This window comes from Cotesia typhae, unplaced genomic scaffold (assembly GCF_013202065.1).
Source record: "Cotesia typhae breed Kobodo isofemale line unplaced genomic scaffold, CoteBio_Ctyphae scaffold_91, whole genome shotgun sequence".
Lineage (NCBI taxonomy): Eukaryota > Metazoa > Arthropoda > Insecta > Hymenoptera > Braconidae > Cotesia > Cotesia typhae.
In genome coordinates this window covers 1,323,905-1,351,870 of record NW_027423781.1, presented here as the reverse complement: position 1 = coordinate 1,351,870, position 27,966 = coordinate 1,323,905, and the positions used below count along the sequence as shown (strand labels likewise).

Here is a 27,966-nt window from a genome sequence, read left to right as displayed (position 1 = left end):
TTTTTTTTGTTATAAATTAAATTATTTTGTTATAAATTAGATTATTTTATTAAAAAATTGTGTTAAATAATTAAAAAAAATTATTAATTAATTTTTTTCTAAGTATTTATTTATAATTTTAATAAAAAAGTTTAATAAAAGTCATAAATATTGAGCGGGAATTTGAATTTTCTCCCGCTACGCGCCAAAGGAGCTCCGGACCAATGAGAAACGCGCTAGCCATCGGACTAATGGGAGGCGCGCTAGCCTTCGGACCAATGGGAGGCGCGCATGCCTTCCCCATCATACCCCTCGAGGGTTATAAATTAAGCAGTACCACGCAGAGGCGCCGACTCTGCTGCCGACTTTCGATAACGACGGAACCTTCTATAATCGGTGCTAAAAATCGGTTCTTAAAAATTTTTTTTTGACTGACTGTTTTATTTTAAATTCTAAGTGAAATAATGATAGTAATAACAATAATAACAATAATAAATAATAAAATAGAACAAAATTATTAAAAATGTGGCATTAATAAAAATTAGATTTTTTTTTTTTTCTTAATTTCAAGTCGCGTATGCGCAGTTGTAAAGTTTTGTGTTCGGTTGACGGTTGAAGCTGAATGTGAAGTGTTAATTTTTTTTGAATAAAATTTAAGTGCTAATTATTATTTTTTTTTTTTTTTTGTGAAAGTTAAGTGTTTTAATAAATTTTGAGTGAAGTTATTTATCAGTTATTAATTTTTAAAGTTTTTTTAAAAACTCAATTACAACAAAAAAATTCTTTTTTAGTTGTAAGTCGTGTATGATGCGCAGTTGTAAAGTTTTGTGTTCGGTTATCGGTTGAATTTAAATGTGAAGTGTTAATTGTTTTTTGAATAAAATTGAACTGCTGGTTTTTTTTTTGGTGAAAGTTGAGTGCTAGTTATTTTTTTTTTTTTTTTTTTTTTTGTGAAAATTAAGTGTTTCAGTGAATTTTTAGTGATAAGTTTTCTAATTTCAACATTGTGGATACTTGAAGAAAACTCGATAAGTTTTTACATACATTTTATTTACAAATATTTTAATCTTACATACGAAATTATCTAGACATTTATAATTATTTACACGACATGATCCACTGAAATCAGAAGAAATTTGACAGCTTAATAATTTTTATATCAACTAAATCATAAAAAGACAGTATAATATTAAAGTTAGCTGTCACTTGACCAATTATTAATTTTATTTAATAATTAAGTTAATTTAAAAAAATAGCATTTTTAATTTTTTTAAATTTCTATTGCCATAATTTATTTGCTAACAAAAGTTTATAAAATTATTAAATATCTGGTAAATTAATTTTCATAAAAATTGTCTGTTCAATTTTATTAATAACCCGGTTATAAAAACAAAAACTGTCAAAATTCTTATAATTCCAGTATTATCATTATAGATGACACTCAAAGCTATTTTATTTCGACAAACATATTTACAGTCCCTGAGGCTTAGCCTAACAATTAAAAATAAATATTACCCATCAGATGACAATACATAAATTTAAAATTTCTTAAATTAATCATCCATGACAACAACACTCACAAATACACCAGAATTTTACATTTACATGCTCTCCTCAGAGTTTATTTTGACAAAAAAAAAAAAAAAAATTATTTATACAAATTTACAGAAGCGTATTTAAAATTAAAAACAAAAACAATATAAATAAATAAATAAATAAATGCAGTAAATATATTTACATAGCGTGAGAAATATGAGCAGCTATAGAACGGAGACTATAATGTGAATGCGGTGTATAAGTTGACAGCGGCTTATCATATTTATTATTTATACATCTATTGCGGTAGATCATGTCGGAATCGAGAGTATTGACTGATGAGCGTGTGATATACATTTGCGTCTATATTGTACCAAGTTCGATGCTAATCTTAAACCTAAAATGTCCATAGCTGCTCTATCCCTCGACTTATTCTTTACATCATCATTTAACTCTATATTATTATTAATCATTTATATAGATGTATAAATTTATATTACAAATCGCTCTATCGAACGTTATATCTAGCACAAAATAATCTCTTTAATAACCGGCAGCCCTTCTATTATTAATCCGTTTTTATTTTTAAATCACTGACGCGCTCATTCTTTTAACGAAAAGGTTTTTTAATTGAAAAAGCAAACGAGCAAAAAACGGAGCCATTAATTAGTTAATAATATTTTTTTTTTTTTTTTTTTTTTTTTTATAAAACTCACATTCTTTTTATAAACTATTAAATTTATAAGATTTAATTAAAAGTATTGATATTTAATAGAATCCAGTCTTTAAATAAAAACCTCGCGGATGTTATTTATAATTGAATAGCAATTTTACTATTCAAGAATTTAAGCTAAAAGCTTCTGTTTCATAAATAACGAGGGAAAAAATTGTCAAAAAATGTAAAGTTTCATTTTTTATTAAGCGGTTGGAAGACAGGGTATTTTTTTTTATAAAAAAAAATATATATTTATTTTTTAATAAAGTTAAATAATATTTTAATTTTTTTATTAAAAAATTAAGGGAGTATTTTGGCTTAGAAGCTTGAATTTAAGGGAATTTTTGAAGTGCTGTACAAAAAAAGGCGATCAATATTTTTATTATTCATTTTTTTCTGAGATATTTATTAATATTTCAAGAATAAAGAAAAAAAAATTCAAAAAGTTAGCTAAGGGGAGTTTCAAAAAATCATATCCACGATTTTATAGCAATTAATAGCAATTTAGAAAAAAAAAGATTATTAATTTCACTGAAAATAATTTGAATTTTGTTAATTCCTTCTAAAGACATATCTTTGAAAATATTAAAAAAAAAATATATTTTTTCAAATTTCTAGACCAGAATAATTCTTTTTTTCAGTAAAAAATCAAATTAACTAAATCAAAGTCTTATTTTCCTTTTAAAATATTTTTCACAACCCTGAATTTGGAACAGTTGATATTTTTCTTTAACAAGATTGTTATTGTTGTTGTTGTTGTTGTTTTATTTAGCTGTTGACAAACAGTCGCTAGCGAAAGACGTTAAAGTTTAATTAAACCTTGGCTCCGATGACAACAGTGGTATTAGCATTAACTCACACTGAGTACCAGTGAAATGACGTCTGGATTGAGAATGTGTGCGAACACCGAATGGGGTGGAAATAGTATGAGGCGAATAGAAAGACTGATTGTAGTATCTGGATTCCAGACAGCAGACAAACCGTCAACCTACGACAACGTAGTTGTTGTAAATCTTGGGAAAACAGTTAAAAGTACGACGATGAGAGTAAGCGCATCAAGATAACCACAAGCTGATGTTGACGATTTTGAATTTTCTTCGTTTGCCTCCTCTTCAAGCTCCTCCATCATTTCCTTCAGAATTAATTCGTCTTTACTGCTTTTTTTATTATGATCGATGCTCCATTTTTTCGAATCTCGACGTGAGTTTGTGTTACGTGACGTCGACGGTTTTCCTATTTCTGAAAATAATTTACGGTCAATTTTTTTTATCTTTACAAATTAATTATGCAAGCATCTTTTTACATTACTCGTTTTATTATTCAGATCTTTTATTTTTAAAATCTATCTCTAATTTTATTATTTAATTAATTTTGAAAGAATTTATTTTTATCAATTTTTAATTTTTTATTCCAAAATTAAATTCAATAGAAGAATCGTGTAATTAATTATTATTTTTTCCTTTACTTTATAATTCCTGTCATCCCTGTTTAGACTGACATATTGATGTCAGTGTTAAATTGATAAAAGACAATTAACATGGACCTGACAGCACGCCGCTCTTTATAGACTATTTCACTAGAGTAATGGATTTATGTGTGAGGAAAAGACAAAGACATAAATGACAAAGGCGGAATTAATTTTCTATTGTAATATATCTAGAGGTTTTAACGTACATCTCCGGAAATAATAATGAGATCTATTGAGAAAATATTTTTTTTTAAACTATAATAATAATTATAATGAAACTTAGCAACTATAAATAAAATTTTGCTTTATTAAATAATGAATTTTGTTAAATTGCACTGTATTTTTTTAACTATTGACGTTTTTAGCGATATAAGTTCATCCTGATGTTACACTCTTCAAGAGCTTTCATTTGACTACCCACATGCATTTTTGATATATTTTTCATATATACATATATATAATATATATAAATATATGAAAAATTGATGTGGGTACTCAAATGAAAGCTCTTGAAGAGTATAACATCGGGATGAGCTTAAATCCATAAAAATGTCAATAGTTCACGAGATACAAGGTCATTTCTTAATTATGTATCCTGGAGAAAAAAAATTTTTTTTTCTCTTAATAATATAGAATATCAATTTTTTTAATAGAGTTTACTGATCAGTTCTCTTTCAAAAGACAAAACAGGTCACAATCGTTTGATCGTTCAAAAAATATCAATAAAAAAAATGTAACAAAATTTATATCGAGTTACAAGGGCTGTCACCGGACACAAATCTTACTCGTTTTTTCAGGCATTGATTCGCTCTATATATATCACCTGGTGAAACATCCTCGAAATTAAATGACCCTTCCAGTATAACAGAGTAAACAACTTTAATCTCAGAATATTGAGCGTTTTATTTTTACAACTATAAAATAATTATGTCAATTATCGTTGAAAAGTTTAATAAAAATATTTACTGTAAATTTTAATCCATCCGTCATTTTCTCCGAGTGAATTAGTAGCAATGCACCGAAACGATCCGAAATCCTGGAACCGTACATTTTTAATTATCAGCCTCATAGTAGTCTCATAGCCATCGGCGGTAACTTCCGACTTGTAATTGTTATCTGGAAGAATTTAAAAAAAAATAATCCATTAAAGTTTAATTTGAATTTATTGAATGGTCTGAAGCTTGCGCGCTGCGCAACGTTGCCAAATATTCTGACGCCATTTAAATGTAGGTAGCTTAAAAATTTTCTGGGATTTTATAATTTTAATTTCTCCATAAATTCCACGACAAATTATATATTTTACTGCAAAAAATCAAACCTGAATTTTTTTCAAAAATTTCCACGGTGAAGAATAAATTAAACTTCACTAGTAGATAAATAAGAACTTTAACTATTAGATAAAAATTAATTTTATGCATAATCTGATACTTTTTATTTAAAATTGATGGTGAAATTACCCCCTTAACTTTATTTTTTATTTAAATGCTCATAAATTAGATGAATTTCACGCCTAATTTTACCGCAATTACACTAGAGCCTAAGTAAGACTTTGAAAAGAAAAAAAAAAAAATTACAAATGCATTAAAAAATAAAGACAATGTATAACAATAAAGTGATAATTAAAATAAAGCAACGTTAGGAATAAATTAAAAAAAAAATAAAATAAAAAGACTATTTAAGAGAACGGTACAGAGTAATAAAGATAAAATAAAAAGTTGTTGATGATAAATGTCTTTTTTAACAACTTCATAAACTACTTCATTAAACGTCGGTTACTGGAAGTTTATTCCCAGATATTACCAGCTTCTGGGTTCGAGTTACCCGTCGGCAATGCGCAATGTGAGCATAAGGAAAATTATTCATTTTACTTTACACAAACCAAAAGCTCAAGCTTGACAACTCGACATCTACATCCCACTACACACTTAAAAAATAGCCCGCCCAACTAATAAACCGGCTTACCAACTTATACCGACTTAATTACAAATGAAAGTATTTATTAAACGCCTACGCCGAGAACATTGTCAAACTTTAGTTAATCCGACGAACTACCCACCGTTAACAATTGTTTCGTTGTTTGGCTGCGTCCAGTAGACAATAGGCCGAGGGTAAGCCTCACTGTGGCACTCCAGGACCAATGTTTGCCCCTCGTACGCTCCTATCAGCTGGTTCTCGATCCAAATCATCGGCGCGACTGTATTATTAATATTTCAAAAATTATTCTTTAGTATTTTTATGATTGTTAATTATTATTCATGTTTATTTTAATTATACAATAGCTTAAATATTAAACACTCGAGCGGAATAATTAATATTTAAATACCGAGTTAAAAGGTCTCTTGTACTATTTTACTCTTGTACTTTTTTTTATGAACAATAGACTCACAAGAGGCTCCAAGATAATAAAAGTCACTTTTTGTCAGGATTTTAAATAATTTATTTGTATTTTTTATTAACTATTTTATTTTTTCAATGGATATTTTTATACTAATATTAATTTAGTTTTTTTTTTTTTTTAAAGAAAGTAAATCAATCGACTGTTAAATTGATAAAAATTTTTCAAACCGAGAATAAATCATTTAAGAAAAAAATAAAATTTCGAAACAAATGGGTGCAAGTTCTAGTAGCAATTTATAGACTTACAATGAACGATGAGGACTATTCGTTTACTAACAGTTGGTGGTACGCCGTTAGAAGCAATACAGAGGTAGGGACCCATGTGCAGACGAGTTACTCGCGTCAATGTTAGCTCGGGACCCTCTAGAACAGGAACTGTAATATTTATACCCGTATATATTTTAAATAAATAATTTCCATTAAAGTGAGCAAAAGCTCGGGAGTTTTAGTAAGAAAGTACCTTCGTGCCAATTGGAAAGTGTGATCATCCCCCCGGCTTCTCTCCGCCAGGTGACAGTCGGCTCGGGAGTTCCTGTAGCAGCGCATCTTAATGTGACATTGCTTCCCTCCCGAACGACCATGTCCGTGCTTGTAGGGTAGTCCAGTATGTCCGGGGGTACTAAAAACCAGTAATTATCAAAATTATAATTACAATAATCGATGTTGCTGTTGGTTTTAATATTTATGGTTCCATTAGCAGCTTAGATAAATCCGTTGGATATTTTTTAGTTTTGGTTATTCATAATCACTCATAACTGTAAAGGATTTCACTGGTAAGCAAAATGGCTTACGGGTAAATGTTTGAGTGCATTGATGTATTGATGATTCGTGAATGAGTAGACATAAAACAATTTGAATTTCATGCTAACACGATTTCCAGTAATAAATAGTCGATAACACAGATTTTTATTGTTGGTTTTATTTTATGTCTGTTTGAAATCCTGTCAATCCCCCGCGAGCCCGATAGACAGACAGAGATACTGATAGTATTATATACGCCTGGAGCAATTAATTTTCTATGATATACCGAGTGTAAACACTTTTCATTTTCGACTGTTATTGAATATTCAATCGATACTCAATAAACTTCACTGGAATCAGTTAGCAGGCTTACTATTTTTAATCCAAAGTTTACATTTCGATGATTACGCTCGATTTTCAATTATTTTTCTGTTTAATTATTTGAATACAGTGCTCTTTAAATGAACTCAGTGTAAAATATTGTAATTTTAATTATTTTACCACGATTTAAACATATTTTAACCCGTTAAACGCTCACTAGGCCTCTTAGCTCCGCCCCTTAGCAACAGTTGCCTAGAAACTGAGACTTAGCCCCGCCCCTTGGCAACCGTTGTCTAGCAACCGCAGCTTAGCTCCGCCTACTTTCAAAAAAACATCACAAATCCCTCTGGAACTTTTTACTTAGACAAAAAAGTCCATTTTTATGACCTACTTTCATTATTACACTACATTAAATATTTAATTGATTAAAGTAAAAAGTTTTAGCCAACATAAAGGTAATTAAAATGCATAAAATAAAATATTTAATTTTATAAATGGAGCACTTGGAAAAAAGTAATTTTTAATGGAAAAAAAATAAATAAAATAAACCGAAAGTGAGTAAAAAATAATGAAGAATGGCCGCAGTGTGTATGAAAAGTTATCACGATTGCAATTCGATTTTGTTAGGTAATACACTCTTATGTGTTGGATATCGCAATGCCCAGAGTGACAGTGTGCGTTATCGCATGGGTGCCATTCATTCATCTCGAATTGGACCATGTCACACCGGCTTTAATGTCAACTATGATAAAAAAAGTAATTGTCTTCTGTGTTGCGTTTTTTTGGATTTATCGCGAACCACATTGAAAACACTCATACCGTTATTTGTTACACGTTATTGAGACAGTTTTTTTTTTTTTTTTTTTTTTTTTTTTTTTTTTTTAATATTATTTTTGAAATTAGAAACTTTTTATTATTAAGTACGAGGTCCGTGATATGGAGGTCGTTTAATGGCTCTGAAAGTGTGCAATCGACCAATAGAGCTCTATCATATACTTTGCATACATTTGCATCAAATACTGGCCTGTAAGTGAGGGCGGTTTTCTATATAACGCACGTCTCTATCTACCAGTTACCGTTAAACGCAAGATCTTTCCTCAACGATAAGCCCCTACTAGCTATCGGGGTGAAGAAGGAGGACTTTAATCGTATTAGTTACACTTGATATTTTTAATAATTATTTCCTGGTATTCGAGGTCAAATCTTTCTTTTAATCTTTTCAATTTTTTTTCTGTTGAAAAATTTTTAAAATAAAAATTTTTTTTTTACGTATTTTTGAGATAACTAATTTTCATCTAATAGTTAAAGTCCTTATTTATCTACTAGTGAAGTTTGATTTATTCTTCACCGTGGAAATTTTTGAAAAAAAAAATTTCTAAAAATATTAGCATACATTTTTAATTAATTTATTTATTTACACTGACTGCAAAAACTTAAACGTTTGATACTAAAGTTTAAATATTTTTTCTCAAATTTTAAATAAAAAAATTTATCTAGTCAAAAAAAAATTTATAAAGTATAATTAGAGCTTTCTTAAAATTTTTTTAACTCCAATAAAATCTTTTTGTTCTTTCTGAAGAGCGTTAAATACTAAAAACGTAAGAGCGTGTTAAAATAACAGATTAAACTTGAAAACAATTACTTATTAAATGTTTTTTGTTGAGGAAAGGGAGGAAAATAGTTAATGTAACAGAGGACTATTTGTACGGCTTTCAGAATGATTAATATGAATAATAGATCAACCGTGGACTGTCGGAGTAAGACATTAGAGAGTATAGAGTGTAGAGTAGAGAGTATAACCCCGGTGTGCATGGTGTTGACCTGATTACCAGACAAAGTAATAAGAGCATAAGGGTTTAATTAAATTAAAAAGGTGTCAAGTGTGTCAGATAAGACTTGGATATTAAAAATTCATGAACAAAGTAATGAAGTAATGACAATTATTATAAACTTACCGACAACTTCTAAAAACCCGGTGTTACTGGACATCGGGTCGGTGTTAACCTGGCACATGTACCACCCCCGGTCGGTCTCGCGTGTCTCTCTGATGTGGAGGGACCACGTGCGGTGACCAATGTGCGTTACGGCAATACGGTGATTCTTGGTGATAACGTGACTGGCAATCGTTAAGATGGTCTGCGTGTCGACGCGAAGCCACGCCACCTGCAAAAGTCCCAGACAGATTTTATTATTTATATATTTATATACATAATATATATGAGATGGGGATAAAACGTTTTGCCGAATAAAATGCTCACACATTTTCATATTATCCGAATAATTTACTCCTCCGGAAACTGAAACCGAAAGTACTATTTTTTTTTTTTCCTTAAAAGCTTTTAAATTGCTAAAAAAATTTTTTTATAATAAAATTCAGATTTTTTAATGAAAATTGGTATTTTTTAGTGAAATGTAGTGTCATTGCAAAGGTCTTGATTTTAATTTGTACCTTTTCAAGATTTCATATCATTTTCATCTATTATAAATTATAAATAATGATCATTAGAAAAAAATTCCTGGAATTTTTAATACATTTAGTTAATTAGGATTTTTTTTTGAAGTTTTGGGAATTGAATGTTACACGTTTTAAATTTAATATGACAAAAAAAAAAAAAAACTCATGACGAATCCCCAGGATATTTAAAAAAAAAAAAAAATACTCGGTTGCAAAATATAACAATAAAAGCAACAACAATAATAGCCGGTATATATCTGTTTATGTCAGTTGCGCGTGCGACCACGTAATTTCAACAAAAGTTCAATTCTTCACGTCCGACAATTGTCACAACCCTCCCGCTATTTTATAAAAAGGAGTAAAAAAAAAAAAAGTAAATAAAAGTAATTGTTTGGCTGTCGTCTTGCGCAGCTTGTTACGCGGAAAAGTTGTGGCCGAGTCTCTTCGAGAGGAAAAACTAAAAAAAAAAAAAAAAAAAAAAAAGAGGGAAGAAAGTCCGTTGGCTGGGCTAGTAAAGACTGAGACAGCTTTTTTCAAACCCAAAATGAGAACGCTGGCGCTGGATCTAAAGACCCGGAGATATTAATGCGGGAAAATTTATAAAAATATTGTGAGGATGTAAATGCCCAGGAAAATAAATAGCAAATGGAACAAGAGAAAATTGAGAACGTGGAAATAATAGTGTGCGATGAGGGCCGAGGAGAACAAGGAGAAAGGAGGTGTTAAATTGTTTGCTTGCATACCCCGGGTTGCGCAACGGGGAAAACATTCTTCAAAGGGGTGCAGAGTCGTGTTTCTTTGTGGTTTAACATGAATTGCGTTGAGTAATTATTCAGTCATTGCCGAATACGAAACCACCTTCCCGGAGTTTCAGCTTACAGATCTGCTATTCTAAAGTTTTTTATACTTTTTACTGTAATTAAATAGTTTTCGAGTAAATTTTGTTATTTGATACAAAAATACTATTGATTGATAATTTACAATTTTATAAATGTCACTCTGTTTAATTTAAAATTTTACTTTTTTAAAAGAAACTGTCAAGTTTATTTATATTATTAAGAGAATAAGAAAAATTTTGTCTCGAATAGTCATATGATAAAATCGGGGGGTTTTTTTTTAATTTGCTAAAAAAAGGATATTTGTATAAAGCAAAATTTTATTTATTTATAGTTCTCAAGTCACAGCAGTCACATAGTGTCTGCAAGGTTGCTACTATTTTTTAAATGTAATTTTTTGTTCTGAAAAGTGTCAATTTAAAAATGTCAATTTAAAAAAAATTTTTTTTTTTTATTTTTATTGAAATAATAGAAATTCAAAATATATATTTTGATTACTAGTTTGAACTATTTTCTAATTGATAGAACAACCAGAGCCAGCCTGCAAATTTAGACCCGCTTAGAGTTGAGCAGGAGTCAAGTTAATTCCTAGTGTTATCATAGACTACTGATAAGCAATTTCGATTATCTCAAAGTTCTGCCATTTGAAAAGTTGCCCGTCAAAATTAATCATCCGAATTATAATTTATCAAACGACTTTTGAATAATTATTTTAATTATTTTTTATCAAAAATTCTAGGCAATTTTTTTTCTAACTTTATTTTATTTTAAAACAAGTTTGCAAATTATTTTATTTTAGTTTCGAAAATTTTTACACCCTCTACTGAAAATAAAAAAAAAATTATATAAATATTTAAATAATAAATTAAATAGCAAACAAACAATCGAATAATAAATCAACAAAATAATGCAGTGGCAATAAAAATAAAAATAAAAAAAAAATATCCAGCGGGATAAAATACTTGGTATTAATTCTGAGCTTTCGCACACCATGGCCACTGCTATCTCTTTTTCTAGATACAAAGCTATGGTAATTATATCGTGCATCGTTAAAACGAGCTTTTCCGTCAGTCGTTCCTTACTTTGGCACACACACAAGCTTTCCATCGCACAAGCGCTTTGCTCCGGAGCAGAACCAACCGAATCTAACGGAACAGAGCGAACCGTAGTCTTTACTTTGTCTTTCTTTGTTTCTGACTGCGTGGAAGAGTTGAAGCTGAAGAATAAAAGGGCTGTCATGTGTACGCTTGTCGAGGATAGATGGCACAGAAGTAGATTAACAACCACCCTTTTTATTATTCATTTTAAAACTCTTTCGATTATCTAATGAATTTAATGAACCGCCGAGGCGACTCCTATCTTTAATCTTCTACCTTCATTTTTATTTTTATTGGCTAAATTAATTTGTTATATTTAAATTTATACTTTTAAATTATATATTCTATCATTCAGCTTGAGGATTTTGAGATATGGACGAAAATACTCCAGCGGGAAGAATTATTAGTTTATCTCAGATCAATATCTATTTACTTGAATAATTCAGTAATTTTTTAATCAAATTATTGTACGAAAGTTTGTTGTATATTAATAATAAATTTGTAACTCAGTTAGAATATTTCATTAAAATTTAACCCGGTGATATTTTGCTCGACGGTAATTTTTTATCAGCTTTCTGAATTAAATGTCACTGTACTGACATTTGGAGGAATTTATTTTTAGCAAATTGGGTATATTTTTTTAATTTTTTATACACGGAAAAAAGTAAACTGTAATAAATAATAGTCGATTTATAATAAGTAATAATCACTGTATAATTCTTAATTATTTATCAGAATTTATTTTTTTCTCTATAAATTTTGGGCTTTGTGCCTTGAATATTTCTGATGAATAACACCAAGTAATTTATCAAAATTAATTACAGAGATTGACTAACAATTGAGTTTCAACAGTAAATTAATTAATAAGTCGCACGGTAATAAAATTACCTACAGAGTAAATATTTAATTAAAATTGGAGAATGACAAACAGAGAAAATTAGCGTCGAGCATCGCATTACACTGATAAACAGCCAATTTAATTACCAAACAGACATTTAAAGCGCCGGCGAATAGGGATACGAATAAAAAAGCTTTTATAAATAATTAATTAATCGATAATAAATTTGTCTGTCTGTATAATATGTTGTATATAGTTATGAACAAAATGAATAATCTTGAGCGGTTTAATATTGTCATTGGAATATTTCCTGACAGAAATTGCAGTCCGTCGATATTCAGTGACGGGTAACTTGGTTTCAGGAATGAGGGCTGTATATGTAACGAGAGGGCGATAAAATTTATGTGAGAGTATGTATGTGTGTTTTTCGAAGGAGAAGAGAGCAGAAAGAGGTAATTATTATCGTGATGCCGATAAATGTACTTTTAACTCTAGTTACTCACTCATTCGGCCACTAGATACGCTGGAATAATATTTCATCCTCTCGCTCTCGAGAGTACACACTTATATGGCTTTAATAACGGTGGAGGTTCATTGGAAATCGATCTCTTGTACATCAACCTCATATGCTCTACTCCAATCAAATTTTAATTAATACACTTGTATAATTATCATTAGAAAATTATTGTTGTACTACACATCCTTTTTACAGTCTGTTTTACGGGAAATAATTATTTCACTCACTTCCAACTGTCGGGTACTCATTGTTCTGGATAATTTTTTTTGTGTTCTTTATAATTATATAAGTTTGGAGTTCGTTGATTGATATTTAATTTTTTATTATTTTAATATTTTTGTTCTGTAATTTTATTTCGTAGAATCATGATTAAATTATTATTATTTTTTTTATTAAGTTCCACGTATTCCTAATAGATGGCGCATGATCGCTAAATTATCTCGCTACAAGAGAGTTAATTTTTATAGATATTAAATTAAAAAGGAAAATAATTTTTTTATTCTTTTAAAAGGCTTATCTGTCATCAATTTCAAGTTTAATTAATAAATTTATACTAAATTAGATTTTTATATTTATAAAAATCATAAAATAATAAATTTAATTTAATAATAAGTAAACTTTACCAGTCAAAAGTCAGTTAAAATAGTCTTACAACCTGTAAATATTTACCAAGTCCATCTTAGCGGCATAAAAATAAATAACTGTCTGACTTTTATAATTTCTGGCACCGAGTTGGAAAAGAACGAGAAAAAATATTTTATTAATATATTTTTCCAAGTACAAATAGCATGAAAGCTTTAGCATTTTATAAATATTTAATGAGCGAGCTACTTACTCTCGGTTACTTTAAATATTAACGCGATATTTCTTCATTTTATTATCAACCTCCCACTAAATAACAATTACCCAGTAAGCCCATTATGTCGACTAACAAATACTTAACCTAGTATTTGGCATCTGGTATCTTTTTTTTTTTTTCCAAATTCCGTCAATTCAAAATTAAATTAACCGGCGGCAATTACCAAATAAACTCCTTCAGATATTTTGTCTACCTTTAACTACATAATTTTAAAACTTCCCGTAAATGGGAAACAGTTTAAAGTAATTAGAATTTCTTGAGAAACACAAACTCTCGCTGGTACAACTCTAGTATTTGTTATCTTCCAAACTGTTTCCGCGATAGCTGTTTATTTTTTTCCCCAAAAGTATTTAAACTTTCCCAAGATTGTGTTTAAAAATTTATAATTATCAAGTTTTGATTTTTTATATAATTATCCTCCGGTAATTGCCGTGGTTCCCCAAATTGCAGCCGCGGAAGTCGTAATAATAAAAGAAAAAATAAACTTTGAGATTTTATCATTTCAATTAGGTTTTATTTGAATGGAAAAAGAAAAAAAAACACAAACTTTTATTTTTTTTCGTCTCCCTTAGCTCTTCCGTACGCGCAAACTAATTTCGGTGCTTTAATAAAATTATATTATTTCCTTACGATGATGGAAGTATACAAATGTCTTGATGAAAACATTTCCTTACATTTTAAATATTTTTAATTTTTTTTCCACGAAAATAGTTTAAAAAAATCACAAAATTTTGATAAAATTATTGATTATAAAATTGTTGAATTAAAATACCTTGTAAGGACCTAGATTCTCGACGATGCAAGTAAAAATAGCCTCGCGGCCGACTGAAATGGTGAGATTGTTGAGTGGTTTTCCAAAGCTCGGTAAATCTGAAATTATAATTATAATTTATGATTTATAATTTTAAATGAGAAAAGGCTGTTAATTATTGGTTTAAAGTTTTTCTTTTATAGAGGAAGTACAAGTGTAGAGCAAAACCGCAAAACCAAAAAGTTTCCGAAATAGCGAATACATACACATAAATATATATATATATATAGCTGAGCAACTCGGTGAATTTACGGGGGTTTGAGTAAGCGGGTCGGGCTAGGATTATGCCAGCTCTTCATTTACCAGCGCTAAAACCGACTTCGAATTTCTTTTTTATGTGTGTTTTGATACTCTGCGTGCATTTAATATCAAACGTTTCGGACTTTACAGTAAAAAATAAAAAAATTCCCTCAATTTTGCTAGCTTTAGGGAGTCAAAGTTGTTAAAGAGTTTGAAGTTCAAAAAAATACTTCTAAAATTCTACATTTTTAAGAGAATAAACATTTTATGGTATAACTATTAATTCGATCGGTTCAATAATAAAACAAAATTTTAATTTTACTAGAAAAAAAAATGTACAATTTAGCTTTAAAAAATACAAAAATTAGAAATTTTTATCTCTAAACCTGTCAGAAAAATTGTAAAAAGCTCAAAAAAATTTTCATATCAATTACTCTTACAAATGATTAGCTTACAAAAACGTAAAAATGTCTTTTTTTATTTTTGTCCCAATCAAAAAGAAACCCCGAACAGTTCGTTTAGAAATTGACCGTTTACTTTTGCACTTTTTCCTTCGTAAATTTAAAACATAGCCCTCTCGTGATGACCTTTGACACCTGAAAAAAAAAATCTGGTATTCACGGTCCGCTAGTTCGACCGCAATTACGGTAGCTGGGGTGACAAAAAAACGGTATGCTAAAATCAATGACGAAGAAGTAAAAAAAAGGTTAAAAAAGTTTGAACAATTGACTGGGCGGTTTTCTAGAGACATTTTATAGATTTTTGATAACTTGTATCGAATCGAGTGAATAAATATTGAACGAGATTTATTCCAGATCGAGATTCTTTGACATCGGTGACATAATGTGCATGAAATATCCGTCCTTTACGGATGATGTAGATTCAGTTGTCTGTCCTTTTATTTTGAGAGAACAAGAGCACTGAAAAGAGATGAGACTCTTAACTTAGTTCCACTTGAGTTGATCATACTGCAAGTTGTTCAAGATCCTGCTGAGCAAAATAGAACGAATCACAAGGCTGGGAACGTTCGCATATTACCCATTCCTCGATACAACCTCCGGGGCGCACCTTTGCTACTTTATACAACCTTCTAGCTTCCATTTCAACCCGTACCTTCAATAACAAATAAACCCTATCAATTCTCTGTAATCGACAAATTTTTCTGCGTACTTTTTAGATCAGCTTTCATTAGTTATATCAAATTAAATATTCATCTTCAATTTGTTCTGAGCAATAGTAGAATTCTTTAATGTACCTAAAATAAAGAAAACTTGAATATTCTGTGATTTGATTTTTTTTTTAGTTCAAAGAACATTTTTTTTAACAAGTGATTTTTCCGGGGACTTAAATAATATTGAAAATTAATTTAATTTAAAAAATTCCTAAACCTCTAAAAATTTTTTATGTAGCTTAAATATTTATAAATACCATTCACAAAATTTTTCTTCTGATATTTAATTACTAATTTTGCTAATTTGTATTATTAAAAAATAATTAATTCACTGATTTTTTAACTAAATATTTAATTATTCATCAATCTCATCAAAAAATAGAATTTCAATTGACTAACTTCATAAAAATAGCCACCCATCTCTAAAACTCAATAAAAAATTAAGGTAGCCAACGTTTAAAAATTTTAATAATTTACTTTATTAAAAAATTATTTAAAAAAAAATTACACATGCAATTTTTTAAAAATGTTTTTTTTTTTTGTTATATTTTGCTGATATTTAGTTGTCTCTTGACAATAATAATAAATCAGGGTAAAATGGATCGTCTGAAAAGTTATTCGGATGATTCTCGTAAACATAGCAGCTGAAGGAGAACATTATCTAGTGAACCGACTAAGACGAAGACGGTGATACTGATTCAGATATGAATTGTAAATGCATGGTGTATGGACGGCGGTTCTGGTGGATTATTCAGTGCAATAACAGTGTTTTGTAGTGGTAGAATAGGTCGCCGAAACTACTCTGTAATAACGTCCAGCTATGCTGTGTAGTAGAGCTGTAGTGTCCCGAGATTATACACACGATCAATATCAACCGATTGAGACTGGACTCAGAGTTAACTTGTATGGCAATTCAAGTCGGCTTGAGACATGATTTGATCGGTGAGCCATCGTCGAAACGCGATTATCCTTGCTTGCTCCCTTCCTGAGATCTGCGATGAGCCATGACTTGCCAACATCAAAGCCATACCTAGTCCTCCTCGGTATCTCGATTATCGGACCCGCCATTTGTAATCGTCTTAAGTTTATTGCCTCTCTGTCTTTAAATTTGCAAAAAGGGTGAATTTGTTATCTATCTTCTGACTATTTTAGTGGTATCAAGGTATCAAGGGCGTTATAATTTTAATTCTCCGGGACCTTAAATCACTGATTAATCTGTTATGTGTCGGGGAGCTGGGTGGATTACTGGTTAGCACGCATCTAAACTTGTCGTCGCCTGGACTCATCAATTTTAGGCGATAACTAAACAGGCAATCGGGTGCTACAGTCACCAGAATTATCAACTATTTATGTTTATATCCGCCAGACAGACGTTTCTTAATTAATTACACCTTTTAAATTGGTATGGTTCCATGATTCTTGATCCTCCGAAAAAATATCTTAAATAATTAAATTTTTTAATAAAAAAATTCAAAACCTGAGTCGAAGTTTAAAACTCGGGAATTATTAAAAAAAAATAATTTTTACAATATTTCTCAAGAAACTAATCTGAAAAGAAGCACATAAGCTTGTTATCGTATTGTGCCCTTTTATCATGGATTTTGTGTGATATTTTGTCGGAGGATCAAGACGCCTGATACCCAATTGTTAAACTAGGTGTTGACTTTCGATGAATATTAATTACTCGTCAAATACACCAAATAATGTTTCATTACTCTTGATTAGAGATAGAGATCACTGTTTATTGCGGATATTAAATTTCGAATTAATACCTAATTGGGTTGTGTAAACATTTATTTTATACTTTCATTTAATACCATTAATAAATTATGTAGTCAGTGGAATAATCAGGGAAAAAAAAAAAATTGTGTGTGTCAGCTCCAACGCACGACTGGAGTTTACTCCTTAAGTATGATTGTCTAAACATGCGCAAAAAGAGTTTATCCAACTGAAAATAAGATTAATACCATATGAAAGGGTAAATTAACAAATTAATGAAAATAATATACATATATATTATATATAAAATGAATAAATATATATTTATATATTATATAAATATATATTTATTCATTTTATATACATTTATTATAACTAATCGGCGAAATATTTTATATTAAACTTTTCACAATAGTCAATTTCAGATGTGCACAAATATTTCATTAGGAATGTTGATAAATTATGTAATTATTATTATCTGACAATTATCATTTATTTTTTAAATATTATTTTTCAATATTAATTAGATCAACATTACTTTCATTTTTAATTACAGTGACAAGTGGTTTATGGTAACTAAAATAAGACACATGGACGTTGGTAGATACGTGGTTCACGAATCTCGAAAATACCGCATCAATGGTTCTACCATACCTCGTTGTCCCCATTGCTCTATCAGAAACAATATCTAAATTCAGTTCAGATTTTAAAAATTGTATTAATTTCAATCCGTCATCTTTGCTAAGATCGACATTAAAATCGCCGCTTAGTACGAGCGCCAGTAAATGGTATTCTTTTCCAAGTAGTTTTGATCCACCTTCTGTATAAGACAATAATGCCTCAAAAATGAAATCTATTACATCATTAACCTTTTGATTAACAGAAATGTAAATCGAAACTATAACAATGTGATTACCGTTAGGCAAAGTACATCTCGCAGCACATATGTGCTTCCTGCATTAATTTTTTTTTTTTTCAATCTGTAAGTTCGCTGTTTCTCGGCTGGAGTTTTTGAGGTGGTTTAGATTTTTTCCTAGTAAAAAAATGTAAAAAAAAAAATTAGAAAATTTATAAATGCATAATTATAAAAATTTTAACCAACTTTAAGTAAATTGATAAAAAAATGTTTTTTATAAACATTTTTTTAAAACTATTATAATTAATTTTTTATTTAAAATATAATATTATCTTAATAACTAACAAAATATGGTTATAAAAAGATAATTGTCACTAAATCTTTTACGTACAATAATAAATAGTACATGAAAATTATTTAAGTATGCTAAAAAATAACTTTTCGAAAGAAAATTTTATAAAAACATTATTATATATAACTAGCTGACCCGGTGAACTTCGTATCACCTACAAAAATTTTTTTTTTTACAAATTTTGATTTGTGATTTTTAACCTGTAAACTCTAATTTATTTTTGTCAACAATTAACACTGGTCGTACTGTAGACGGTTAAGTTGGTATTAAGTTATTAAATGAAACTTGTTGGTCATTTTAATATGTTTTATGTGTTTTATTTATATAATAAATGTATAATAAATTATAGAGCCTTTGGCGCGTAACCAAACGATCCGGGTTCGATTCCCGGTCTGGGCTGTCCGAATTACTTTTTCAGTTACCGAAAATTCCTACTGAGTAAAGGTCCTCCCCTTCCCCCTTTATCCTTTATTTCCCCCAGTTCCCAAAAATTTGTCTTTAATGACAAATTTAGCTATTATATATGGCTTTTATATATATACTAGCTGTTACCCGCCCGCTTTGCTGGGCGTTTACAGAATTGTATTTATACGCGTAATCCCTTTTGAAGTCAGAATTCGAGAAAAGCTATTTCTAGCTGAATTTAACATCATATGTGAATTTATTTTGTTATTAATACGCTGAAAAATATGTAACCTTGAAATTATTAAAATATTTTTAACCGAGAACACCATTTTAAACAAATAAATTTTCTTGAGTCAATAGAAAAAATTATTGCCTCAAGGATAATTTCTGGGCAACAATTGATATCGCGACATGTTAAATGCGTAAGAATTATGAGGTAGATGTGTAGGAGGAGGTGGGTAGATCAAAAGTATTTTCAAATTCAAGGTTTGCAGGAGCTAAAGCTCGGATATTAAAAATCTTAATTGTTAACACCTACCCCCGCAATCTATATTATAGGTAGGCTATCATAAAATCCGCTCTTATAGCATTCCTACATCACATACAAAAGATTCTTACCACATTTAAAACCTGTAGAAGCTATAGCTTGAAAATTAAAAATTTTCATTGTTAACAGCCACCCCCGCAACCTCTTATGGGGGTGAGGTATCGTAAAATTCGTTCATAGATTATTTTTACATCTCTTACAAAAGATTCCTACCAAATTTAGAGTCGATAGGAGCTATAGCTTGAAAATTAAAAATTTTCATTGTTAAAAGCCACCCCCGCAACCCTCTGGGGGGGGTGAGATATCGTAAAATTCATTCATAGATTATTTCTACATCTCTTACAGAAAATTTCTACCAAATTTGGAGTCGATAGGACCTTTAGCTTGAAAATTAAAAATTTTCATTGTTCAGTCACCCCCGCAGCCCCCATGGGGAGGGGGTGAAATATCGTGAAATTCATTCATAGATTATTTCTACATCTCCTACAGAAGATTCCTACCAAGTTTGGTGTCGATAGGAGCTATAGTTTAAAAACGGGAATTTTTCATTGTTAACGCCCCCGCAACCCCCCTTGTGGGTGGAATTCCGTAAAATCCGTTCTTAGCTGACCTCTACTCGGCGAAAGGAATATTCCTACCAAATTTCAAGTTTCTAGGTCTGATGGTTCCCGAGATATCGTGATGAGTGACTATATAGATAGGAATCTCTTATATATATATAAAGATACCTAAAGTATACTTGTACGTATCTTCCTGCATATTGGACAATTTTGTATACTCTTGCAACCTTGAGGCTCAAGCGTAACAATAGCGATTTCGATACAAAATTAACAATTTTTTATTTTTTAAGCTGAAATTTTTTTCAATTCCAAAATTCCAAAATTTTTTTTTTCTAAACCATCCATGAACTATAACGAACAAAACAAAAAAAAATTTTGAAAATCGGTCCAGCCGTTTTTGAGTTTTAGCGAGACTAACACACAGCAATTGATTTTTATATATATAGAAGATTATCATTATAATAAAGAAATATTGTTGATTTTTCAGATATTATCGAATTATTGATATTTAAAAATTATTCATAAAATAAATCATAATAACCTGGAGGAATTTATAGACATCGAAAAAAAAAAAAATTAATTTTTGGTTAGGTTAGAAATTGTCTAAATTGTCTAAATCTCAAATATATATTTATATGAACTACATCGATAATTATTAAATATTTAATAAATACAAATCGCACATGCTCATGCATATAATACATGAATTATAACGTACCTTTTACCCACGTGGTTGTTAGATGTTCCGGCAATATTATCTACACCTCTTTCTGCCATAGTTATTTAAAAATACTTTCAGTTCACTTTAGCGAAATATAATGATAAAAATTATAACTTCACAATAACAATATTAATTATTGATATGTATAACAAAAACAGCAATATAAGTACATTGACACTGATAGAAACAAACAAGCCCAATAACATATAGGTATAGTCGCCTTGCAGCATACACTATGTACGTCTTAATACATCACAACCAAATTAGAAAGTTGCACACCATAGGTGCGCACCAAAAAAGTAACGAGGTCATTCATCAGTAGATTTTACCTCTCATATTTTTCTCATACCGGGCGCCTTATATATGAAAATCGATTCTTAAGGAGTAAACTCCAAAAATAAATATTGACAGTTTAATTTTTCCTTTGCTACTGAAAATCCTTTCTGAAGAGTGATTTTGTGGACTGAACACGAGTAAATATAAATGGGCGGCCACTCATGACCCAATTTAAACTATTTCTCGTTACCCTAACCGTTGAGAGCTCCACACTGGTACAACCCAAAGTACAACTACGATGACTTATATTAATTTAAATACTGCAAATTATAATGTTTTAAAGTTGTTAGTACGGTATGAGCGTGGATCTCATCTTTTTTAATTAACTTTCAACTATTTATATGACTAAATTCAATCAAATATTTTCATCCAATTATCCTTCGGGCTTTTTGTCAGTACTATCATGTTTAATCACCTTTAAAACTGCATAATAATAATGATAACATTTTAAATAAAGATAATAATAATAATAATATAAAATCTGTCGGTGAATAAATATTTATAACAGATCTATTATCTAGCTCATTAAAGGTAACTTGGTAATTTAAATCCACCCTCACGGCACTTTGTCTCAATCGTGAACCCTTCTGTTTCGCTAGGCCACGCTCACTTGGTTCCCTCGACTCTACTGGCAATATCTAATCTGTATACCAAGTCGAAATCTAGTTCCAGAGTTGCTTAAGTGACAACTATCTTGACACATTCAATCTATTTAAACTTTATTTATTTTCTGGGTAAGAAGATCACCTTTCTATGTTTCTATAACTAGTCACCAGTTATTAATTTCAAAATTAAATTAACTCCGAGTTAATTATTGTTTATATTTATGTATTATATTAACATCGGTATCAATTGGCCGGATAACAGCAAGATTTATGTGAAAAAAGTAACAGTTTGTCTCAAATTGACCCATCAGTGTTAATTGTCGAGAAAATAAATTAAAGCAATGCACGCAACTTACGATACATTACACAGGTGGAAGCAAAAGTGGAAGGTGGAATGTAAAATATGTTGTCGGAGCATGTGAAACGATACAATCGTTTTTATTTTATTTTTGAGTCTAACCCACTGCAGGAGTAAAAGCTCCAACTGGATTGCTACGATATTTTTTTAATTTTTTTATTTTTAACTTTTATTTAAAGTTTTTTTTACTCCTATTCAGGCAATTACTAATAGTCCGCCGTACAATTAGATTTATTGGTGTTTTATAATTTGACGACGAGAGTGGTCCAATGCCAGGAGGATTTACGAGGACGTTGCACTCTTTTCGCCGGGGGTACGGGTTTAGTGCTTGCTGGCAAGCCTATATAAGCCCCTTGACACGCTGGTGTAAGAGTTTAAAAGAGGAAAAAGTCGGGAGGGTTATAACTATCATGAGATTTAAAACCGCAAATCCAATATTCTATCCTACACTCAGAGAAAAAATCAGTAGCTGTAGCTCCAAAAAAATAGTGATATACGAAAACAAATACTTTTCTTCAGTAAAATATTTTTTAATAGCTATGTGAACAATGAATAGTTGTAATAACTATTTTAATTAGTTACACCAACTGAATAAAAATAGTTGTCCCTTTGTAGTTTCGTGGCAACTGTTGGGATTTCTCTCAGTGTATTTTTTCATCGCTATGATAAATCCCTATCACTATCTCCAATGCAAATAAAATAAAGAGTAGTATATGCATATGAAAAAAACTTTGTTAAAATTTTAGTTCAATAAAAAGTCAATAAAATTATTTTAGATGAGATCCGGTTAATCCAAACGATTTGTTATCATTAAACCGTCGGAGACAGATATAAAAAGATATCTAATCAATTCTGAGAGTGTCATCCCCGGAATATATTTTTTACTTAAGCCAATAACAACACACCTGTGTCCCCATCTATCAAATTACTCTTCATCTTGTATCAAATTCGTTTAGCTGACAAAAAAAAAAAAAAAAAAAATTTAATCACGTCCTTTGGGATCGACATAAGTATTAAATAAAATTTAATACATTTATCATGAACGTGTGTGACACTTTGAGCGCGGAAAAAATATTAAATCTAAACTCAAAAGCAAAGAGAATTTATTATTAAGTCACTCGGGTATTTCAACGGTTAATTTAATACGACACGAGATACTCTGACCTTCTGAATAATTATTATTATTACTAAAATTTTAATAGTAATAATAATAAAATTATTGTTATTATTAGTATTGATATGTGTCAATGTTAAAATATTATTATTATTATTAAAACCGCGAAATTTCTCCAATAATATTAATATTAATAATAATAACTAGCAACCCTGCAGTCACTATGTGACTTAGATTTTTTTTAATTTCATTATTATGATTATTATTATATAAATTTTATAAATTATCAAAGCTTTTACCCTAAACGCTTATTAAATAGGCTAAAAATTAAAAAAGAGCATCACCGTCATAAACCACGTCCAATATCTAATTGTCTATCCAAATCTAATTTATTGCAGATTGAAAGTTGTTTTATAGCTATCAGAAGCAATTTTCCGAGCTAATTACATCAAGATGAATTTTTTTTTTTTTTTTTTTTTTTTTCATTACCTCACTAATAGCCTCTCGTAATAACGTCTTGACAAAGGGCTTGATAAATTTGATTTGAGCCACGGTCAGTCCTCGTGATACCGAGCCAGAGACTCTTAGTTCAAGCACATAAAAATATCGAATAGCTAAAGCGGAATATGGACAGTCAGCAGGATGTTATATTGCATTTGTACAGTCCAGATGCAACCATCAAAAATCTACTTGAAGGGGTTCAATATTGGACCTCATTCTCTGTACTTGGTTTGCAAACAAATGATCTACCTCTTTTTTTTTTTTTTTTTTTTTTTTTTTTTTTTTTTTTAAATTAATAAATTATTAAAATTTCTCGAGCGTGAAATTTCTTTCTTTTGAACAAAATTAAAAAATAGAGAATGAGTGTAAAGAATTAAAGTTTTTCATTACTTGGTCCTATTCTGCAACAAAAGCCGCGTCCAAACTCATTTAATTTAGTTCATTCCCACAAACCGTCTTCAATAACTTTTAAAAGCAAAATACGGTGGTTCGCGTGACGGCAAGAATAAGTTTATAACAAGAATCTTATCTAAAATATTTACATCCCAGTGGAAAAAAAAAAAAAAAATTTCTACGTTTATTTTTTAATTTCCTTGTCGTTAAAACTCGGAAATATATATATGTATATATATATATATATATATATATATATATATATATATATATATATATATATATATATATCGGGCAGTTATTCACGTCGATGACGGCATTTAATCTTCCTCCATGATATAATCACCCGTTTATTTTTACTTCCATATCCGGAGACTCGAGAACGTGTCGAATAAACCGAAACCAAAATGAATTAAACAGAATTTAATATTGTGTAACAATTCTTTAAATAAATTTATTATATTTGTGGAAAAAATTCAACTTTTGATTCGTATTTTTTGATAAAAATGCAACACTCAATTTCATTTAACGCTGAACGATCTTTTTTTCCCCTCGTATATGGGTTTTGATCTGGTTGAATATCAGTACATTACACACTCACACTGATGTGATGGAAAGGTAGAGCAAAGAACGAGTTGTTATAAATCGATAGTTGGCTCACTTGCCAATCGAGCTAAATATTTAAAATGTCGTTCGAATAAGCCTTAAGCTAATTTATAAACCATCTACATTTAAATTTAAATTCAATTAACTTTATTTTTTTTATAGATTAATAATACGATCAATTTATTTTTTTAGATTTTTACTTAAAATAATGAAACTTATACCGTAAATAGAGGGTTAGAATTTCAAATGTTTTACATCTGATAAATCAAAATATATGGGGGAGATTGGGGAGGGTTGAGCAAATATGATGCATGAACTAAAATAGAATGCGTTATTTGGTCGAGTTACACCCGGATTAAACATTTGTTGGGACATTTCGTGCTCAGCTCGCGATCATCGTGAACTATAACTCTCGGTGAAACGAAAACAAGAGACCTGTCGTACCTCGCACCAACCACCAGGGAAAATACCGCGCTTTATTGCTCCGGGGACTATAAAAAGACAATATACTCTTTAATACTGCTTTTATAGCTCGCTTTTCTTATTTCAATCATTTATTTTTTAGTGGGCTTTTCGAAACTGGGCCAAGTGTTTGTTATACGTTGTATTGACGTGATAATTATTTCCGGATTAAATACTAATTTATTGGCTTATAGTTGTGAGAATGAAGACATTTTAGATTTTTTAATAATAATTAATTCTTAGCGTCAATACAATCTCGAAAGAATATATTTAACATTATTAATAAAATTTTATTTTTTATAATTCACAAGTCACGGCAGTCACATAGTGACTGTAAAGTTGTTAGTTATCATTATTATCATTATTTTTTGGCTACAACAATGTTTAGTTTTGAATTAAGTATAAAATTTTTGATGATCCACCATAATATCTCATTCGTCTCTATCCTCCAAAAATAAGAAAATAAGCTCCTCATAAGCATAACAATGATAATATTAAATAAATAAAAATAATGAACAATGATATTTATAATCAGACGTTAAACAAACATAAAAAGTGTTATGAGATGGCGTTGAAGTTTATTTATAATATCGCTTGTAGTCGGAGGCGCTCGTAGCCGTCTCAGTCTCTGCATACACACACGCGACTTGGATAATAATCGAGTCTTTGAAAAGATCCTCGGAAGTTTGAGAATGCAATTGAGCCAGGTGTCGCACGCCATGAGAGAGAACCCCGATAGACTAGACAACAGTCCAAAAAGATAGAAAGAGAGAGAAAGAAGCAAAAGACATTGCAGGAGAGTATAAAGTAGTTTGCAACGTCAATAGCCAAGCGTGAAAACTGCACCGGTAGAGATAACGCCCCCTCTTCTTCCCTACACTACTCAGTTAAATTATTTTCTCCGGAAAAGACAATCTACCCTTGCCGGAGGGATTCTAAAGAAAATCAAAGGATGGTTAAGACACCGGGATAAGATATAAGGATTTTAAAGGCTAATCCATTATTCTACTATTCTTTGGAATAACTATTGACTTTTACTGCTATTGCTAAGATTCCTATTATTATCACAAAAGCTCTAAAAATATTTCAATTATGGACTTTAAGGAGACCTAAGTACCCTCCTAGTGTAAATAATATATATAAAAAAAATAATACGTAGAAATATTTTTGTAATGCATCTTAAAATTAATTAATAACATTATTGAAAAAATTTCTGTGGATCTCCTTAAATTTAAAACGGATTCTATAAAGGAATATTTATTCATTTTTATCGTCGTCATTGTCCGTGAAATTGATCATACAATTATAATTATTTTCTGTATTAATTTTAAATGATCTGATTTAAATTTGCGATCGACTTTCAGCACAAAAGCTTCTAAGTGAAAATAAAATTCAACAGGCAGTTTTCTATCACGCTTTTCACTACGATTAAAATAATCCCTTGGCCATTTTATCGAGGGATTTAAGAATAAGATTTAAGAATTAAACCGGTGAAAGTATATTTAACAAAAGATAAAAATAATATTGGTAGTTATTTTTAAGATTGTTTGACTTGGAATTAGCGATCGCAAGCGCTAATGCTTCGTCGATTACTCGGGTGTATAAAGCGGATGAAAATCGATTTCTAGTCTAGTGTTATGTTATACATGTATGTATATATAAGTATAGCTTGCATCGTACACCGGATACAAGTAATTTCTGACACGCGATCTTTTAGAAATGAAAATTTTATGTCATCACGTTTTGTTGTTTAGGAAATCGTTTTTGATTTTTCTTTTTTTTTCTTTGTCACTTGTAAATTTTATGTTTGTTTTATTTCTTTGCAAAAAAAAGTACTCATTTTTTTTTTTTAATAATAATAATAATAATAAATCGAACATTTATTATTTTGCGAAACGTCACATTCCCCGCTGAGAGTGTACATCACCCCGAGATCTAATAAAAATTCCAAAGATTGTAATATCAAATTTTTACACAATACTCAGACGACTTGAAATAAAAATAGAGATTTTACACTGGTAGAAGGATTTGTTTATATTTAATAAGATTTATTAAATGTGAATAAATGATATTTTAACATCATAAGATTTAATAAATATTTATTAACAGATAATAATTTATTAAACACGATTCATTAAATGTTAACAAATATTTGTTAAGAGTTAATAAATATTTATTAAGTGCAATTTATTAACTGTTAATAGATTTATCATCATTAATAAATGTACTTTCCTCCTAAATAAATATTTATTGAATATTAAAAATATTTATTAAAATTTAATAATTGTTTTCGAAGAAATTAAATAAAAATTTGAACTTTTGACTTAAATTTAAAGGTGTGAAAGCATTTCTGGTGAATTTTTCATGCAAATTACCGGCTATTAAAATAAAAAGGTAGCAATTCTAAAAAATAAATGTAAAATTTAATTATCTAAAAAAAATAAAAAGTT

The 27,966-nt window shown here is 29.6% G+C and overlaps 1 protein-coding gene across 1 annotated transcript in view; it reads right to left on the bottom strand.

Moving 5' to 3' along the window:
• Positions 1-47: 47 nt before the first annotated feature.
• LOC141537376 (lachesin) overlaps positions 48-27,966 on the bottom strand; it is a 35,758-nt gene continuing 7,839 nt past the window's right edge. The window contains exons 2-8 of the mRNA XM_074258340.1: positions 14,532-14,629; positions 9,113-9,320; positions 6,556-6,714; positions 6,342-6,470; positions 5,755-5,892; positions 4,665-4,814; positions 48-3,469 (exon numbers count right to left, since the gene is read on the bottom strand). Coding sequence (XP_074114441.1) covers positions 3,219-3,469; positions 4,665-4,814; positions 5,755-5,892; positions 6,342-6,470; positions 6,556-6,714; positions 9,113-9,320; positions 14,532-14,629 — 1,133 coding nt within the window. The 3' untranslated portion in view covers positions 48-3,218. The remainder of the gene's footprint in view (positions 3,470-4,664; positions 4,815-5,754; positions 5,893-6,341; positions 6,471-6,555; positions 6,715-9,112; positions 9,321-14,531; positions 14,630-27,966) is intronic.